The 21,731-nt window shown below is 39.8% G+C and overlaps 1 protein-coding gene across 1 annotated transcript in view; it reads left to right on the top strand.

Annotated features, from left to right (window-relative positions):
• Positions 1–21,731, top strand: part of myo9aa (myosin IXAa) — a 328,362-nt gene that overhangs the window by 58,329 nt on the left and 248,302 nt on the right. The window contains exon 2 of the mRNA XM_061887012.1: positions 12,824–13,781. Coding sequence (XP_061742996.1) covers positions 12,906–13,781 — 876 coding nt within the window. The 5' untranslated portion in view covers positions 12,824–12,905. The remainder of the gene's footprint in view (positions 1–12,823; positions 13,782–21,731) is intronic.

Genomic DNA, 21,731 nt, shown 5'->3' with positions numbered 1-21,731 from the left:
TTGCACTTTTGCATATGCATCCAGGTTTATGGATGTATGTTACTTGATACTGATACTGATACTGATACAGCCACGCTTCCGTCAGTCTACCCCAGGGCAGCTGTGGCTACTGATTTAGCTTACCACCTTTGAGTGTTAGGAAAGTTATTATTATTATTATTATTATTATGTAATTGGCTGTTTGCTTGTCTCCCAGAGAGTGAGTGCCTTTGTTCATGCAATCAACCTTGCTTTGTAACTTACGGTTTCTTCCAACTAAAAAAATATATTTTCATGGAATGCATTTTTTTTTTTTAATATCGATTACATGTTTCGACCAAGCCCTAGAGAATTCATACATTTATGTGTCGGGCTTTATGATTCTTGGGGCTTGTAAAGCCTCGTATCTCAAAACAGATAAATTCCACTGATAGCATCAACACCGAACTTTAACTTTAAAAAGCCTCAAAGCAGAAAAAAATAATCTTTGTTTGAAGTATGACTTCATGGCTTTCTTTACAGTGGAGGTTACTCATGCCAGAGGCAGTTCTGCTATGTCTTGGACAATGTTTCTTTCAAACAGATTTTAGGTCCGATTGCTTGAGTTTGACTCCTAGAGGCTATCTGCTCAGTTTGTGTAATTGGATCTGTGGGAATTTTAAGGGGTGTTTCCTCCATCTGAGCCCCATCTGCCTTGTCACTTCCTTCAATTCATAAACTTGGGAATTTACATTTAATCTTTTTTTTTTGTGCTCCCTATTGTGTGTGGTGTTTGGATTGACGGAAATCAATAGTAAAATCAATAATTACATTCATGGTGTGTCACAATTTAGCAGGGATTATTTACTAAGTTTTATCCTGAGGAAAAGGACGAGAAAAACATGATATGAATGATTTTAAATCACCTTTTTAGCGATTGTCAGTCAAATGTCGGACAGAGCTTCTATTATGTGAAGATGATTTTTTAGTGCGGCCCTGCGATGAGGGGCCGACTTGTCCAGGGTGTACCCCGCCTTCCGCCCGATTGTAGCTGAGATAGGCACCAGCGCCCCCCGCGACCCCAAAGTGAATAAGCGGTAGAAAATGGTTGGATGGATGGATTTTTAGTGCAATGTTAAGCTCACCACAAATGATTGTCGTTCTCTTCTTTTAAATGTATCATCTCAGACTGAAAAAAAAATAAACTCAAGAAAAAAAAGAAGCCTAAGACTTACAGGTGAAATAATCTGACTTTCTCTTAACATATTAAAGCAAATGTTCAGTGTTTCAATACTTCTTGCTGTTTTCTAAACAGGAACTAAAAAATTAAATCCACAACAATGCTAGAGATGGGTATAGTTTACATTTTAACTACTGGTCGATCATGGAGGGTGTTTCAATCGATCGCCAGCTAGGCATTACAGAAATAGACCTAAAAAATAGCGATCATCAATCTTCACCAAGTCGCCACTTTCGTCACTTGATTGACATTACTGATGCCAGCTCATAATTAAGAAAAAAATGACCGACCGGAAGGCGAGCAACACTTTTTTATTTCAACAGACTCTCGCGTCGTACCTGCTGTCAAAAATCTAAAGACCGACTGCACAGTTCCCATATCCGCAATAAAAGCGCTGCTTCATCCTGCCCGCGCTAACAAAATAAGGGTCACAGAAAGCTGGTGTGCACAGGCTTGCAAACTACGGAGTTTGCCGCCAATGTATTTCTTGTAAAGTGTATAAAAACGAGTATGGAAGCTGGAAAAAAAGGATGCAAAAAACCAACCACATTCATGTGGTATTGGACAGAAAGGAGGACTTTTTTTTGTCCTCCTTTTGAAAATGCGGACGTTATTAGCATTACTGTCTGATTCAAATCAATGCAAGTCATCAATGTCAGGTAATACACCGACTTATAATATTGTTTTCATGAAATACATTAACCTATATGTTTTAAACATGCTTGTATTATCATTGAACATCTTAATCATCCATCCATTTTTTTACCGCTTGTCCCTTTTTGGGGTCGCGGGTGGTCGCTAGAGCCTATCTCAACTGCATTCGGGCGGAAGGCGGAGTACACCCTTGACAAGTCGCCACCTCATCACGGGGCCAACACAGATAGACAGACAACTTTCACACTCACATTCACACACTAGGGCCAATTTAGTGTTGCCAATCAACCTATCCCCAGGTGCATGTTTTTTGTGGTGGGAGGAAGCCGGAATACCCGGAGGGAACCCACGCATTCATGGTGAGAATAGGCAAACTCCACCAAGAAAGAGCCCGAGCGCAGGCTCGAACCCCGGACCTTTTGAATAGTGATGCAGCTGCACTAACCCCTCTGCACCGTGCTGCAGCACCTTTAGCTTGTTAACAAAAGTCTCTTTCATAAATATAAATTATATATATATAAATGAGGTTGATTCCCCTCGACTTGGTCAATTAAAAAGTAGCTCGCCTGTCGAAAAATTGTGGGCACCCCTGTTTTAACCGAATCGGTTCTTTAAAACCAGTATCCTGAGTTTAAAGGGGAACTGCATTTTTGTTTTGGAATTTTGCCTATATTTCTCAATCATTATGAAAGACAATGTCACAGTTAATTGGTGACGAACCCCAAGATGCAGAGATGGAGGTAGGCATGGAATGAGAAAACATGATTTAATTAAATACTAAGACAAAATCAAAACCAAAAGGGTACAAACACAAAGCGCGCCCGAGGTGGATAATCAAACAAAAGGAACTAGCCTGGGAGCTGGTAAATAACGAACAGGAGCTTAGCATGGAAGCTAGCGGGTAGCGAACAGGCAAACAGAAGTCGTACTTGTATAATGAAAACTAAAACGGAAGCAGGGAACAAAAAACAGTAAGCTACAAACATCAACTGAATATAGCTTACCGCTACGCTGCAAAGACAAGGTACAACACGACAGGAGCGATAACACATCACAAGAGCGACTAGACGTGACATCGACAAGACAATACAAATGACAATACAATGATCCAGCAACTGACACAAGACAAAGCAGGTACAAACAGGAGCGGGCTGATTGGCAACAGGTGTGGCCAGGTGCCAATCAGCCGCAGCCGAGGAGGAACACAGCACTCAGGGAACAAGACAGGAAGCTGACAAAATAAGAGCACTAGACAGGAACTAAGGACAGGAAATACTAAACATAGAGGAAACAGACAAATGCAGAGGAAAAAACTAAAACATAGACAAACTGTCAGGGGAAAGCCTGACAGACAAGACAACACGTGCTTAAAATTATCAAAATATGGAAATATTACATGTTATCATAAATGTACCTGTTACTATATATATATATATATATATATATATATGTATATATATATATATATATATATATATATATATATATACATGTATGTATATTTATATATATAGATAGGCGCCAGCGACCCCGAAAGGGAATAAGCGGTAGAAAATGGATGGATGGATGGATATATATATCTACATGTATGTATATATATATATATCTACATGTATGTATATATATATATATCTACATGTATGTATATATATATATCTACATGTATGTATACATATATCTACATGTATGTATATATATATATGTATATCTACATGTATGTATGTATATATATATATATACATGTATGTATATATATCTATCTACATGTATGTATATATATATATATATATCTACATGTATGTATATATACATCTACATGTATGTATATATATATATCTACATGTATGTGTATATATATATATATCTACATGTATGTATATATACATCTACATGTATGTATATATATATATATATATATCTACATGTATGTATATATATATATCTACATGTATGTATATATATATATATCTACATGTATGTATATATATATATATCTACATGTATGTATATATATATACATGTATGTATATATATATCTACATGTATGTATATATATCTACATGTATGTATATATATATATATATATATATATATCTACATGTATGTATATATATATATCTACATGTATGTATATATATATCTACATGTATGTATATATATATATCTACATGTATGTAGATATATATCTACATGTATGTAGATATATATATCTACATGTATGTAGATATATATATATATCTACATGTATGTAGATATATATATATCTACATGTATGTATATATATATATCTACATGTATGTATATATATATCTACATGTATGTAAATATATATATATCTACATGTATGTAGATATATATACATGTATGTATATATATATATATCTACATGTATGTATATATATATATCTACATGTATGTATATATATATCTACATGTATGTATACATATATATACATGTATGTGTGTATATATATACATGTATGTATATATATATAAATATACATACATGTAGATATATATATATATACCTGTATGTATATATAAATATACATGTATGTATATATATGTATACATGTATATACATATATATACATATATATATATATATATATACATGTATGTATATATATATATGTATGTATATACGTATATGTATACGTGTATATGTATACATATATATATATATATATATATATATATATATATATATATATATATATATATATATGTATGTATATATGTATATACGTATATGTATACGTGTATATGTATACATATATATATATATATAGTGTGGTTAGAAAACGATAATGCAGGAATTTGAATGGTTTTAAGGGATTTATAGACAAAAAAGAGTGACTCTAACATGCTCCATTGTACGCAGACTTTTGATTGCATTTTCTTACTATTTAGAATGCATTAAAAAACATGTGTTCTTGTCTTACATTAGGATTATGAATGATAGGCAAATTTCCCCCAAAAAAGTGCAGTTCCCCTTTAAACGGTGCCTGAACCATCCATCCATCCATTCCTACCGCTTATCCCTTTTGGGGTCGCGGGGGGTCGCTTGAGCCTATCTCAGCTGCATTCGGGCGGAAGGCGGTGTACAACCTGGACAAGTCGCCCCCTCATCGCAGGGCGGTGTCTGAACCAGTATTTAAAAAAAAAAGAATGTATGCATGTAATTTTTTTGAGATGTAAGTTTCATGGAATTTTGGGACATTCAACTAAAACAGGTTCGTACTTTACTTGATTTATATAGGATCCAGCACCCCCCGCGACCCTGAAAGGGACAAACGGTAGAAAATGGATGAATGGATATATAGATATTATGATAATTAAGTAATACATTCAAAAATAAGAAATAAAACCCATAACAAAATGTAATAATTATTGCAGCAATACATCAGATAAAGAACTTGCTTGGTTTTAATGTTGATTGGCTGACGCTGTGGCGCCAGTAGTGTTATGAGGGCTGCTGTTTGTACGTTAAAAGTAGGAAAGAAAAGTTTAACTCGTACTTTGTGTCCTTCTGTCTGGATGTTACATTACTTACAAGACGTTAGTTGCAAAATATCCCCGCCAAGCACATGTTGCAGCGGGCTGTGGTCTGCATTAATTTAACACTAGAACAATACCATGATAGCTCCTTCTTTTTTCTGTCTGGTTACTACCGTTTACGTTGGCACCAGTGCCAACAAGGTTTTGGTACCCATTCATAGTGCTCAACAATACACTACCAAACATCTCTGAAAATCAAAGCATGATTGTTACAATACACATTTGGTGTGGAGTGTAGCGCCTCCTCTGAATGCAAATGCTCCTAATTCTGTAATCCTCCAAAATACAAAATCTAGCAAGACACCAACACACTGCAGGTAATTTTTTTATTGTCATTATAAGCGTGCTTATGTCTATCTTCAAAAAAAGCAGAATGTTTAAAAAACATTAAAACAAACTAATTATTGAGTGATGGACAATTAGAAAAATGTAATTTTGTTTTGCTTTTTAAGTGCAATGACAATAAAATGCCATCCTATCTTAGTATTAAAAACCTGAAAATGATCTGTCGAGGGCAGGCCTTGGCGATTATTTTGGGGGTGGCCTAATTTAGAGAAAAAAATATTAGGAACACTAATACAAAACCTCACAATAATGTCTGAATGCTAAAAACGTTATGACAGACCGCCTTAAAAAACGGAATGGAATTTTTTTTTATTTTTTTTTTTACTGAATCAGACACCTACAATGTACATGAAAATAAAGAATGGGGGATTTACATTATTAACTATGAACGATAAAACACTGAATATTGACAACATATGATCGTCACACCCTCTCTCCATCCAAATATTTTACAATCAAGCGAAACGCAACAAACTGCGAAATATGAACGTGAAGGGTAAAAAAACCCCCACCTCCAATGTGATATATCTGTTATATCACTAAGCTTTAGAACTTTGTTGTAAAAATCTCCTTCCACGTCTGTCTAAGCCGCTCTGGAAACACTCTGTGGAAATGCTCCCCACCCACACTGCTTGGTGCCTCATCTGAGCTGCTGTGACTTAGATTACCATAGTAACTAATTAGATTACCATAGTAACTAGTACATCATGCAAAAGCACAGATTCCAACCATTGAAATACTTTGTATAGTTCAAGATTTATGGTCATTTGAAAACATCACTTCACATCACAATGACAGCTAGAGTTTCCATCTTAAAGATCTGGAATAAATTCTTTGAGAATGTTCGACTGGCCAGATTTAAAAGTTTAACGGGCCAAATGCAACCCCTGGCTTTAATTTGCCCAGGTCTAGTCTAGGGTTTTGCAATTAATGTTCACGCAACTATGAACGAACTTTGATTAATTGCACTTAAATATATCAATCGTTTAACAGCCCCAGTTGGAACATAAACAAAGGCAGGCAACTCTAACTGGCGGCAACACTCGGACAACGCTGACGTACTGCAAGCAGAGGCCAGTAAAGTCAGGCCTTCAAATTAAAAGCACACCTGTAAAAAAACAAAATAATGTGTAAAATGCCAGGAGATGGTACACGGACCACGGACTTGAAGCCTGTAAACCGATAAACTGTATTCTTGTAAAGGACACAGAAACGTTAAATCAGGCAACCGGTATGTTTTCTTGTCTTGCTTTGTATGACTACTGACGAGGGATTTAACATTAAACGGTAATATTGCTAACCACTGTAAAACTCCAGACGATTAATACTACTGTTATAAATTAAAGTTATCAAAAACTGTGATTGATAAGTTTGCTTTGATAAACTCCCAGTGACAGACGCCAGCTCGCTAGCTTAAATGCTAACATGAACAAAAGAGACATTAACGGGTTTCACTATTCAGAAACGACATACCCCAAGGTTTCTCGTTGTCATCCCATTGGGTTGAGTTTTTTTCTTGCCCTGATGTGGGATCTGAGCCCGAGGATGTTGTTGTGGCTTGTGCAGCCCTTTGAGACACTCATGATTTAGGGCTATATAAGTAAACATTGATTGATTGATGGATTGATCTAAATGTATATAAACACTTTGCTGTCTGAGCAACAAAGATATTCCGTTTTGCACAGCTTTTAGGTTCAACTTGTGACCATTCTAGAGACTCAGTGGAATTCGAGACGGAGGTGTTTTTACAGTGCAGTCAAAGAAATAAAATACTAAGACTAAAACACTAAGTGAAGCATAAGATACACAAAACATGCAAAATAGTGCGGTTTCTGACAGAGTTTCTATTTATTTATTTTAGTTATTAAAAAAAACATAGTCAAAAGATTTCAAGGTGTATAGATGTACTTTCTGAGCAGATTCGACAATACTACAATAATGATAGCTGGGATAATTTTGGTCACCATAACCATGATACAACATTTTTATACCGTTACATCCCAAATAGTGACTCACTGAGATGGGAATGCCTCCTGCTTGAAAATGGAGACACAAGTCCCTACTAATATACTGTAAAAGCTCCAACTATAATGACCTAAAGTGACCACATATTGATATTGTTAAAAAGAACTTTGTACAAATTGATAACAAATTGGTAACATAATGTTATTTATAGAAAATAAGCACCAAAACATCACAACCTTGCACAATTTCAAGAAAAAGCTGCAGAGAAATCAGGCATTTTAGACTGTGACAATCATTAAAAAAAACCCTGCCAAATCCTATAAAGGACTGTAATACGGTACTGTATCCACTGGTTTTATTAATAACTATAAATGAGTGATCTGAATCAGAATCAGTTTTTTTTGGCCCAGTATACTTGCATACACAAGGAATTTGTCTTCGGCAGTTGTTAGCTCCCTAAACATACAACAAGTAGACAAGTATACAATCACTGAGCAAGCAAGTGCTCTCGGTGCATACTTTACAGCAGGGGTCGGGAACCTTTTTGGCTGAGAGAGCCATGAAAGACAAATATTTTAAAATGTATTTCCGTGAGAGCCATATAATATTTTAACACTGAATACAACTAAATGCGCGCATTTTTAAGTAAGACCAACATTTTTAGAGTATAATAAATATTTTATTATTTTTAATAACATTGTTATTCTGAAGCTAACCAATAATAAATAAAATACTTCTTAGCATTAATGCGACTTCTGGTGCTGCATGGTTTTGCTGATGGCTTTGTAGTCTGGTTGATCTGTGGTTATTTTTTTTAACTCTGTGACTACCAGCGGAATTATTCATTACTTATTGTGTTAAGCAATATCAGCTAAGATTTATCTGAGAGCCAGATGCAGTCGTCAAAAGAGCCACATCTGGCTCTAGAGCCATAGGTCCCCTACCCTTGCTGTACAGCAAGACATATACTAGTCACCTGTCAACATAATATACGAATAATATTATCCAAGATTGGTGCAAAGTACAAATATATTGATTGTTTATTTACAGTATATAACTATGTCTGTCTTCCGCATGTGCATACACTACTAGTTGTCTGGGTTCACTTTTTTTTTTAACTCCCACAAACTAGCAGTAAGTCACATTGATTATGTTTTTGAATCATTATTGTGACTGATTTTTACATTGAAAATGTATTGATCTACCATAAGACTATTCAGTTTGAGGACTATGTCTTCAAGACATGTCTTAAATTCACAGTAGAATACTTGCGTACAGTAAGTTGTTTTTAAAAGGTGTGCAGTGATTATCTACTATAAGACCATTCAGTTTGAGGACTATACCTTCCAGAATTGTCTTAAATTCAAAGCAGAATACTCGCGTACAGTAAGTCGTTTTTACAAGTGTGCAGTGATTATCTACCATAAGACTAATTCGGTTTGAGGACTATGTCTTCCAGACACGTCTTAAATTCACAGTAGAATATTTGCATACATTAAGTTGTTTTTAAAAGGTGTGCAGTGATTATCTACTATAAGACCATTCAGTTTGAGGACTATGTCTTCAAGACATGTCTTAAATTCACAGCAGAATACTCGCGTACAGTAAGTCGTTTTTAAAATGTGTGCAGTGATTATCTACCATATGACTAATTCAGTTTGAGGACTATGTCTTCCAGACATTTCTTAAATTCACAGTAGAATATTTGCATACATTAAGTTGTTTTTAAAAGGTGTGCAGTGATTATCTACTATAAGACCATTCAGTTTAGGGACTATGCCTTCCAGAATTGTCTTAAATGCAAAGCAGAATACTCGCGTACAGTAAGTCGTTTTTAAAATGTTTGCAGTGATTATCTACCACAAGACTATTCAGTTTGAGGACTACGTCTTCCAAAAATGTCTTAAATTCACAGTAGTATACTCGCGTACAGTAAGTTTTTTTTTAATAGGTGTGCAGTGATTATCTACTATAAGACCATTTGGTTTGAGGACTATGCCTTCCAGAATTGTCTTAAATTCAAAGCAGAATACTCGCTTACAGTAAGTTGTTTTCAAAAGGTGTGCAGTGATTATCTACTATAAGACCATTCAGTTTAGGGACTATGCCTTCCAGAATTGTCTTAAATGCAAAGCAGAATACTCGCGTACAGTAAGTCGTTTTTAAAAAGTACGCAGTGATTATCTGCCAAAAGACTATTCAGTTTGAGGACTATGTCTTCCAGAATTGTCTTAAATGCAAAGCAGAATACTCGCGTAGAGTAAGTCGTTTTTAAAAAGTACGCTGTGATTATCTGCCATAAGACTATTCAGTTTGAGGACTATGTCTTCCAGACATGTCTTAAATTCACAGTAGAATACTTGCGTACAGTAAGTTGTTTTTAAAAGGTGCGCAGTGATTATCTACCACAAGACTTTCACTTTGAGGACTGTTTTCCAGAATTGTCTAAAATTCACAGCAGTATACTAGCATACAGAAAGTCCTTTTTAAAAGGTGTGCAGAGATTATCTACCATAAGACCTTTCAGTTTGAGGACTATGTTTTCCAGAATTGTCTTAAATTCACAGTAGAATTCTCGCGTACAGTACAGTGATTGACAGGGGTGTTGCTGAAGAAGATGCCCATTAGTAATTTTTTCTCATGTGGTGGTTAATACAGAGGCTACCAGCATGACCACAAGCCTTAAGTACCAGGTAGAAGAATCACAGATTACATTGCCAAACAAATTTGACAATCAAACCATGATTGGAACAATTCCCATTCCGGGTTCTTAATGCGTGATACTGGAATCTAAACAGAGTGTACCACCTCCTCTGAATGAAAGTGCTTCTACAGTAGAAATAGAAATGTCAAAATCTGGCAAGACACCCAACGCACTGCAGGTCATTTTGTCATTTTTAAAAGGTGTGCAGTGATTGATAGTGGTCTTGCTGAAGAAGATGCCCATTAGTCAATTTTCCTCATGTGATGGTTAACACTGAGGCTGCCAGCATGACCCCAAGCCTAACCCCACTCCCCCATCCTTTAAGCACCAAACTGACCATCTGTTGCAGGCGGCACACAGGCACACTTGCCCTACAGGTTATAGCTACTGTGGGGCAAAAAAAGGATTTAGTCAGCTACGGATTGTGCAAGTTCTCCAAATTTAAAATGATGACAGAGGTCTGTAATTTTCATCATAGGTACACTTCAACTGTGAGAGACAGAATGTGGAAAAAAATCCAGGAATCCACATTGTAGGAATTTTGAAGAATTTATAAGTAAATGATGGTGGAAAATAAGTATTTGGTCAACCATTCAAAGCTCTCACTGATGGAAGGAGGTTTTGGCTCAAAATCTCACGATACATGGTCCCATTCATTCTTTCCTTAACACAGATCAATCGTCCTGTCCCCTTAGCAGAAAAACAGCGCCAAAGCATGATGTTTCCACCCCCATGCTTCACAGTAGGTATGGTGTTCTTGGGATGCAACTCAGTATTCTTCTTCCTCCAAACACGACGAGTTGAGTTCATACCAAAATGGATACACTGATGATACAGCAGAGGATTGTGAGAATGTCATGTGGTCAGATGAAACCAAAATAGAACTTTTGGTATAAACTCAACTCGTCGTGTTTGGAGGAAGAAGAATACTGAGTTGCATCCCAAGAACACCATACCTACTGTGAAGCATGGGGGTGGAAACGTCATGCTTTGGGGCTGTTTTTCTGCTAAGGTGACAGGACGATTGATCCGTGTTAAGGAAAGAATGAATGGGGCCATGTATCGTGAGATTTTGAGCCAAAACCTCCTTCCATCAGTGAGAGCTTTGAATGGTTGACCAAATACTTATTTTCCACCATATTTTTCAAATAAATTCTTTAAAATTCCTATAATGTGAATTCCTGGATTTTTTTTCCACATTCTGTCTCTCACAGTCTAAGTGTACCTATGATGAATATTACAGACCTCTGTCATCATTTTAAGTGGGAGAACTTGCTCAATCGGTGGCTGACTAAATACTTTTTTGCCCCACTGTACATGGATTCTGTCTTATACCTGCAGATAGATTGAGCGTTGTTTTTCAATTTGAGGCTGGAAAAGATGTCGTTCAGGTTGCGTCCGTACGAGTCATGGCCATTTCGAAGTCGCAAAGGTGACAAACGACATGAGGTCAGATTAGGGACACCAGGAAATAACCCGCCATGGTTCAAGCCTTTTATGGGCCACAATATTTGTACCCTGCGTGACCCTGTTCCATTTCCTGTCTTCATTTTGTTGTTGTTGTTTTAAAGTCAATGGAAAGTGTGACAAACATCCTACTGCATGCATTTTAATAAGATGCCTGAGCTTTATTGATGTTGGTTTTAGGGGTTGTATAATCTGTAGGTATTTAGCTAGCGACCTCTTATTTCAGTTGATACTGTTGAAAAGACATCCTGCCAAACGTCTGTTTTACATTTCAAGACTTTTACTGTTTTTTAAATGATGTGTCCATTCAAATTGATTGTGATTACTTACCGGTATATGGAACATGTGTTCGTGCTTTAGTTGTCTTGTGTGTATTCTCCGAGGAAAATTTTTGAATGGCGTGATTGTGTGCTCGCTAAAAGAGGACGGCAGCTGCTCGTCTCGGTGTTTAGTGGAGCTTATGCGTGCACTCGGGAGCGAGGATGTGTGTTAATGATAATCCTGTAGATCCTGATGACTTGTCGTTTATCCTCAATGAGTATGCATGCCGCGCTCCAGCAAAACCGTTTCGCTGGATGGCACGTTACGTAATAGCTATGGAATCTTTCGGTCGTAATCGGTCAAATTTCAAATTTTGGTGGCTTAAGCGCTCTGTGTTTGCAGAAAGGAAAGTTAAAGTTAAAGTACCAATGATTGCATTTGACCCATCCCCTTGATCACCCCCTGGGAAGTGAGGGGAGCAGTGGTGATTTAACTCCCAATTCCAACCCTTGATGCCGAGTCCCAAGCAAGGAGGCAATGGGTCCCATTTTTATAGTCTTTGGTATGACTCGGCCGGGGTCTGAACTCCCAACCTACCGATCTCAGGTCGGACACTCTAACCACCAGGCCACGGAGTAGTTGTGACATGCTTCTTCTGTCTTTTACAGTGGTGATGTCTTGATGTCGGTGGCCTCTACAGCCCAGTGAAGGAGGTGCCTGACAGCTGCTAATGGGCACTCCTGCTCCGCCATGAGTGTTCGCAATGGCGTTGGCGGCATGGGCAGTCTGGGACGGCGGCAGCGCTTTGAGGATTCAGATTTCACCGTGCGCGTCTACCCGGGCGCCCTGGCGGAAGGCACGATCTACTGCCCGATCAGTGCCCGAAAGACCACCTCAGCCGCTGAGACCATCGAACATGTCATCGATCGCCTCCGGCTGGACCGTACCAAGTGTTATGTCCTGGCAGAGGTGAAAGAGTTTGGCGGAGAAGAATGGATCCTCACCCCCAGCGACTGCCCTGTGCAGAGGATGCTGCTCTGGCCCCGCGTGGCTCTGGAGCATCGCTCGGCGTCTGGAGGCGAGGATTACCGCTTCCTTTTACGGCTGAAGAACCTGGACGGTTCCATTCATTACGGCGGCAGCCTACAGATGTGGCTGCAGGTCACGGAGGAGCGCAGGCGCATGGTGGAACGTGGACTACTGCCGCAACCCGAATCCCAAGGTGACCACGCTGATCTATGCTGCCTGCCGGAGCTCAATGAGCGCTCGCTGCTGGACAACCTGCGCGCACGCTTCCGCCAGGAGAAAATCTACACCTACGTCGGGAGCATCCTCATCGTTATCAACCCCTTCAAGTTCCTGCCAATTTACAATCCCAAATATGTGAAGATGTATGACAATCACTCACTGGGAGACTTGGAGCCTCACATCTACGCAGTGGCGGATGTTGCTTACCATGCCATGCTGCAGAGACAGACCAATCAGTGCATTGTGATATCTGGGGAAAGTGGCTCTGGCAAGACACAAAGCACAAACTTTCTTATCCATCATCTGACCGCTCTCAGCCAGAAAGGTTTTGCCAGTGGAGTGGAGCAGATAATCTTAGGTGCCGGGCCGGTGTTAGAGGTAAGCAAAAATTGAAGCATTCTAGCCATACTTGCCAACCTTGAGACCTCCGATTTCAGGAGGTGAGGGGTGAGGGGGGTGGTCGGGGCCCTGGGGTGGGGCAGGGGCGTGGTTGGGGGCGTGGTTAAGAGGGGAGGGGTATATTTACAGCTGTTGTGTGCGCAGTTGTGCACTCACTGCACTTTCTAAAGTAGATGTTATTGTCACATATGCATGATTGATTGATTGTTTGAAACTTTTAATTGTAGATTGCACAGTACAGTACATATTCCGTACAATTGACCACTAAATGGTAACACCGCAATAAGTTTTTCAACTTGTTTAAGTGGAGGTCCACGTTAATCAATTCATGGTACAAATATATACTATCAGCAATCAGCATAATACAGTCATCACACAAGTAAATCATCATAATATATACATTGAATTATTTGCAATCCGGGGGGTGGGATGAGGAGCTTTGGTTGATATCAGTACTTCAGTCATCAACAATTGCATCAACAGAGAAATGGACATTGAAACAGTGTAGGTCTTACTTAGTAGGATATGTACAGCCAGCAGAGAACATAGTGAGTTCAGATAGCATAAGAACAAGTATATACATTAGAAATACATTTGATTATTTCCATTAGGTTATTTACAATCTGGGGAGATGGGATGTGATTGGAGGAGGATTAGTAAAGGGTTGAAGTTGCCTGGAGGTGGTGTGGTGCATGTACATTAGATGGCAGTATTGTCATGTTTAAGAGTGTCACATGCTGTTTATGGCAGACGAACTGCCTTAAGGTAGAGTGATAGACGTAAACGTGACTGCTGTTGTTGTGTGTTGTTACTGCGCCGGGAGGACTTAAAGAAACTGCCTAACAATAAACCCACATAAGAAACCAAGAACTCGCTCTCGATCATTCTACAGTTATAACGTCATTGGGCAGACACGCCCTCAGACACGTCACCCAGGTCCTCATAGAGCTGGAGGGGGCGTGGCCTCCAGCTCCGCCTGAATTTCGGGAGATTTTCGGGAGAACATTTGTCCCGGGAGGTTTTCGGGAGAGGCACTGAATTTCGTGAGTCTCCCGGAAAATCCGGGAGGGTTGGCAAGTATGATTCTAGCACATTAACGTTGCTACTGTAAATATTGATTTATTAGTGGCTTGACTGTCTTTTAATCAATAGACTTATCTTAAACGGGACCTATGATGACTTTAATCTACATTTAAAATACTTTTTTGTGCTCTAGATAATATGTATTGGATATGCTTTGCTGTAAATTTTGCATCAATTTTGCTCCACAGTCACTTTTAGAACCCGTTTTTGTTTGCAAGATGTTCGATTCTGGAAGCGTTCCCAGAGGGCAAATGAAACCGCACCCCACCGTCTCCAAAATAATCATATTTTAAAAATGTATTCTGCTTAAATATATATTTAGAAGTCAACAATGCTGTTTTTTTTTTCCAGACTGCGTCGAAAATAAACTTCATAAACAATATACAGAATATAGTCACCCGGTCACGACATTAGGAACACCTGCAGATCGATTCACACTTTGCATTATGTCACAATGTAGCCAGACTTCCAGAACAGAGGCCTCCAAAACTGCGTGCTAGCTCATGCCAAAATGCATAAACTATGGAGTTATATTTTTGCCCAAATTTTGAAGTCGCAAAGGCAAATTTTGAGGACAGAAAAATATATTTTGCAAGCACAGACACTATATTTTGAAAATAAATTAAGCGAAAAATAAAAATGTTTCAGTGAATTGTTTATTTTGTGCACAATAGAAGTTTGCGATTATCGATATTAACACTCAATAATTACTGCTTTCTGCACAGGCAGACCAATTAGCTTTCTTGCACCCCTCTTTTCTTCTATCTTAACTTCTCCCCTCTGCACATTTAGCTTTTTTTTCTACACTTGCTCAGATTTCAGCTGTGGGCTCGCATAAGTTTTGAAAAGGGGTTATGTTTGTGACAATGGCAACTAATCAGAGAGCTGGACAAATGTACGCTTTCATTGGTTTCTTGGTCTCCTTTTAAATCGATATGCGGCTAACAGCTAATAGTTTTCATACTAAAACGTTGAAAAAAAAACCTTTAAAAAATAACTCCATTGTAGTCATATAATGTTACCTATAAGGTTCATAAAACCAAATTATTAAAACAAATTTCATGTGGCCTTAGTGCACCAAATTGTTCTTCTTCATTAATTTTGACTATTACCCAACAGCTTCAGAGAGCTGTGATTCTTGCTTGGCTGTTGTTCACAAGTGCTTCCAGGACAATGTAACAAGCGATCTAAATGAGACCAAGCAGCCAATCAGAGCGTACATCGGTCCAGTTTGCCTTTTTGACTCAATTTTTACGCGAAAGATGCGCGCGGGCACAGCAGAATTTGAGCAATTGCAAAAAAAAAAGCTGAATGCACAGAGGCTAGAGGTTAGAGTTAAAAGTTAGAGTGCCAATGAATGTCACACACACACACTAAGTGTGGTAAAATTATCCTCTGCATTTGCCCCATCCCCATAGAGGAGCAGTGAGCAGCAGAGGTGGCCGCGCCCGGGAAATAATTGGGTGATTTTACCCCCCAATTCCAACCCTTGATGCTGAGTGCCAAGCAGGGAGGTAATGGGTCACATTTTTATAGTCTTTGGTATGACTCGGCCAGGGTTTGAACTCACGACCTACCGATCTCAGGGCGGACACTCTAACCGCAAGGCCACTGAGCAGTCTCGGAGAGAAGAAGAGAGTGCATTGGTCTGACTGCAGAAATCAGTAATTGAGTGTTAATGTTGATAAGAGCAAACATGCAAACACTTTTATTGTGCACAAAATGCATTTTTATTCGCTCAAAAATGGTTCTTTTTAGCTTTAGGTTAGTTTATTTTCTAAATACAATGTCTGCTTGCAAAAATATTTCTCCGTCTTTGCGACCTCAGAATTAAAGGCCTACTGAAATGAGATTTTCTTATTTAAACGGGGATAGCATCGGCTTGGGACATCTCTGCGCTGCTGATCCGCCTCCGCTCGGGATGGTTTCCTGCTGGCTCCGCTGTGGACGGGACTCCCGCTGCTGTGTTGGATCCGCTTTGGACTGGACTCTCGCGGCTGTGTTGGATCCACTATGGATTGAACTTTCACAGTATCATGTTAGACCTGCTTGACATCCATTGCTTTCCTCCTCTCCAAGGTACTCATAGTCATCATTGTCACCGACGTCCCACTGGGTGTGAGTTTTCCTTGCCCTTATGTGGGCCTACCGAGGATGTCGTAGTGGTTTGTGTTGTGGTTTGTGCAGCCCTTTGAGACACTAGTGATTTAGGGCTATATAAGTAAACATTGATTGATTGATTGATGATCATTTCGCGATATTGCCATATTTTTGCTGAAAGGATTTAGTAGAGAACATCCACAATAAAGTTCGCAACTTTCGGTCACTAACAGAAAAGCCCTGCCTTTACCGGAAGTCGCAGACGATGACGTCACATGTTGATGGCTCCTCACATATTCACAATGTTTTTAATGGGTGCCTCCAACAAACACAGCTATTCGGACCGAGAAAACGACAATTTCCCCATTAATTTGAGCGAGGATAAATGATTCGTGTTTGAGGATATTGATAGCGACGGACTAGAAAAAAAAAAAAAGTTAAAAAAAAAACGCGATTGCATTGGGATGGATTCAGATGTTTTTAGACACATTTACTAGGATAATTCTGGGAAATCCCTTATCTTTTTATTGTGTTGCTAGTGTTTTAGTGAGTTTAACAGTACCTGGTAGTCGGAGGTGTGTGTCTCAGGGAAGTCGACGGCAGCTTTATGGACGGGGCAAGCTCAGCTGACCTCCAGTAAGAAGCGACTTTTTAACCACAATTTTCCCACCGAAACCTGCTGGTTGACATTCGGTCGGGATCCATGTTCGCTTGACCGCTGTGATACATAGTAAAGTTTCACCTCTGGGAATTTTAAACAAGGAATCACCGTGTGTTTGTGTGGCTAAAGGCTAAAGCTTCCCACCTCCATCTTTCTACTTTGACTTCTCCAATATTAATTGAACAAATTGCAAAAGATTCAGCAACACAAATCTCCGAAATACTGTGTAATTATGCCGTTAAAGCAGACGACTTTTAGCTGTGTGTGTGTGTGTGTGCAGCGCTCATATTTCCTAACAGCCCGTGACGTCACGAGTTGCAGGGTTCCACACATATTCACATTGTTTTTAATGGGAGCCTCCAACAAACACAGCTATTCGGACCGAGAAAACGACAATTTCCCCATTAATTTGAGCGAGGATGAAAGATTCGTGTTTGAGGATATTGATAGCGACGGACTACAAAAAGTAAAAAAAACAAAAAAAAACGCGATTGTATTGGGACGGATTCAGATGTTTTTAGACACATTTACTAGGATAATTCTGGGAAATCCCTTATCTTTCTATTGTGTTGCTAGTGTTTTAGTGAGTTTAACAGTACCTGATAGTCGGAGGTGTGTGTCCACGGGTGTGTTGACGCCAGTGTCTCAGGGAAGTTGACGGCAGCTTTATGGACGGGGCAAGCTCAACTGATCTCCAGTAAGAAGCGACTTTTTACCACAATTTTCCCACCGAAACCTGCTGGTTGACATTCGGTCGGGATCCATGTTCGCTTGACCGCTCTGATACATAGTAAAGTTTCACCTCTGGGAATTTTAAACAAGGAATCACCGTGTGTTTGTGTGGCTAAAGGCTAAAGCTTCCCACCTCCATCTTTCTACTTTGACTTCTCCAATATCAATTGAACAAATTGCAAAAGATTCAGCAACACAAATCTCCAAAATACTGTGTAATTATGCCGTTAAAGCAGACGACTTTTAGCTGTGTGTGTGTGTGCAGCGCTCATATTTCCTAAGAGCCCGTGATGTCACGCGTACACGTCATTATCACGCAACATTTTCAAGAAGAAACTTCGGGGAAATTTAAAATTGCAATTTAGTAAACTAAAAAGGCTGTATTGGCATGTGTTGCAATGTTAATATTTCAACATTGATATATAAACTATCAGACTGCGTGGTCGGTAGTAGTGGGTTTCAGTAGGCCTTTTTTGTTATAAATGAATTTGGCCCAATAAAAACATGTCCTCTTTTCCATTTCTCTATTATTTTCCCATTGTGTAGTCAAGGGGCTTTGCTCTGAATTTCAGGGTTCAAGTGGATTTTGGATAGTTACACAACCCTGCTTATCCCCCACCTGCCTCTTGGCTCACTTGGTGCCAAATTGTGTGGACTCTTTACAGAGGTTTATTGCCCTCGAACCCAGCTGTGTGGGGATTATGCCGCGCACACAGGAGCTCTGTCTGCGGACACCGTAGGACTGTCAGTGGTTACACTAGTAGATTCTTGCTTTTGTGTCCACAGTACAGTGAAGGACTGTTTCAGGGTGAATGCCGTAGAGGCCCAGTCAAAGGCTGTAAAGGAAACTGGTTGTTTTTTTTATCTCTCAAAACATTCCACTCATATTCTTTTTCTTCTTGTCACTCGAACACACACCATTTGACAATTCTTGAAAGTTGTGCAACATCGTCTTGAACCGTGCGCGCAATGGAAAGCAAATACCTGGTCTGTATTGTCAAAAGTGGGTTTAACTCTCTGTCACGTCACCTGACCACCAACTGTACACACTTGATTTTGTTCCATTATACCCTTGTCTTAGAAATGTTTGCGAGCAAGGACAGAAACAATTTCAAATATGTCCTCAGTATAATGTGGAAATAGTTGGTGTCCTGATGTCATTGCTGCTCTCTGCCTTAGATCGGTGGCTGTAGAGGCATTGTTGCAGCACATCTTATTGTTTGCTCATATGGTTTTAATTTCAACACTGGGATCTTTTTAGATGAGGATGAAGTAGGGCTGGGCGATATAGCCTTTTTTTAATAATTCGATATTTTTAGGCCACATCAGGATACACGATATATATCTCGATATTTTGCCTTGGCCTTGAATGAACACTTGATGCATATAATCACAGCAGTATGATGATTCTATGTGTCTACATCAAAACATTTTTGTTCATACTGCATTAATATATGCTCATTTTAAACTTTCATGCAGAGAAGGAAATCACAAATTAGTCAATTGACCAAAACCCACTACGCCAAAACGGCATGGCGTAGTGGGTAGAGCGGCTGTGCCAGAAACCTGAGGGTTGCAGGTTTGCTTCCCACCTATTGACATCCAAACCGCTGCCGTTGTGTCCTTGGGCAGGACACTTCACCCTTGCCCCTTGATTGGTGGTGGTCGGAGGGGCCGTAGGCGCAAACTGGCAGCCACGCTTCTGTCAGTCTACCCCAGGGGAGCAGTGGCTACTAATGTAGCTTACCACCACCAGGTGTGAATGAATGATAGGTTCCCACCTCTCTGTGAGCGCTTTGAGTACCTAACAATAGAAAAGCGCGATATAAATCTAATCCATTATTAGTATTGTTATTATCCATCCATCCATCATCTTCCGCTTATCCGAGGTCGGGTCGCGGGGGCAGCAGCCTAAGCAGGGAAGCCCAGACTTCCCTATCTCCAGCCACTTCGTCTAGCACTTCCCGGGGGATCCCGAGGCGTTCCCAGGCCAGCCGGGAGACATAGTCTTCCCAACGTGTCCTGGGTCTTCCCCGTGGCCTCCTACCAGCTGGACATGCCCTAAACACATCCCTAGGGAGGCGTTCGGGTGGCATCCTGACCAGATGCCCGAACCACCTCATCTGGCTCCTCTTGATGTGGAGGAGCAGCGGCTCTACTTTGAGTTCCTCCCGGATGGCAGAGCTTCTCACCCTATCTCTAAGGGAGAGACCCGCCACACGGCGGAGGAAACTCATTTCGGCCGCTTGTACCCGTGATCTTATCCTTTCGGTCATGACCCAAAGCTCATGACCATAGGTGAGGATGGGAACGTAGATCGACCGGTAAATTGAGAGCTTTGCCTTCCGGCTCAGCTCCTTCTTCACCACAACGGATCGATACAACGTCCGCATTACTGAAGACGCCGCACCGATCCTCCTGTCGATCTCACGATGCACTCTTCCCTCACTCGTGAACAAGACTCCTAGGTACTTGAACTCCTCCACTTGGGGCAGGGTCTCCTCCCCAACCCGGAGATGTTATTATTATTATTAATATTATTATTATTATTACTATTATTATTAAACAGTTATTAAGCAATGGCACAAACGTTCATGTCATTTCCAAAACAGAAAGGGCAAGATTGTCGGAGACATTTTAAATGTCAAATAAATATAAGCTGCATAATAGGAAATCAAATAGTGTTCGTCCTTCGCTATGTGGGAGGTTACTATGGAAGTTATTAAATTCTGTTGTTGACTATTTTTTTCATACGGTGTTGATCTGGAAATGTTTGCCTTTGCATTTTGAGGGTGTGGCCGTGTGGTACCGAACGGAGATGTTGACATGCGGAGTATGCACTCTTCATTCTCTAGCAGGTGACTTTTCAAATGATGCTACATATTAGCAGTAATGCTACTTTTTATAGCAACACTTTTGCCGCAGGCTTGACTTATTACGGTTGTCTGTTTGACATATTCCCACTTGAAGCCAAACCACCGCCAGACGATGGACCCCCTTTTGTTTTTCTTGGGAATTTCCTTCATTCGCACCTTCTTTCTCTTGTATTACCACTCGCACGGCTCTGCTAGCATCACAGCTAACGTTACCCATGCTGCTACCCCTCTGCTCCGTGAGGGCGTATACGTATGTGACGTATGTGTGCTTGCTGTCTGTGAGGAGAGACCGGAAAGAGCGAGAAGGGCCTGTAATGTAATGCCCTCAGCTAAAAGCGACTGCGTGAGAACATATACTCGAATACCACGATATAGTCATTTTCTATATCGCACAGAGACAAACCCACGATATATCGTGTATATCGATATAGCGCCCAGCCCTACGATGAAGTTACAAATGTGAAACTATGTTTTATC

Source organism: Nerophis ophidion, linkage group LG25 (genome assembly GCF_033978795.1).
Source record: "Nerophis ophidion isolate RoL-2023_Sa linkage group LG25, RoL_Noph_v1.0, whole genome shotgun sequence".
Classification (NCBI taxonomy): Eukaryota; Metazoa; Chordata; class Actinopteri; order Syngnathiformes; family Syngnathidae; genus Nerophis; species Nerophis ophidion.
Note: the sequence above shows the minus strand (reverse complement) of the source record. Positions and strands in the feature narration are given on the sequence as shown.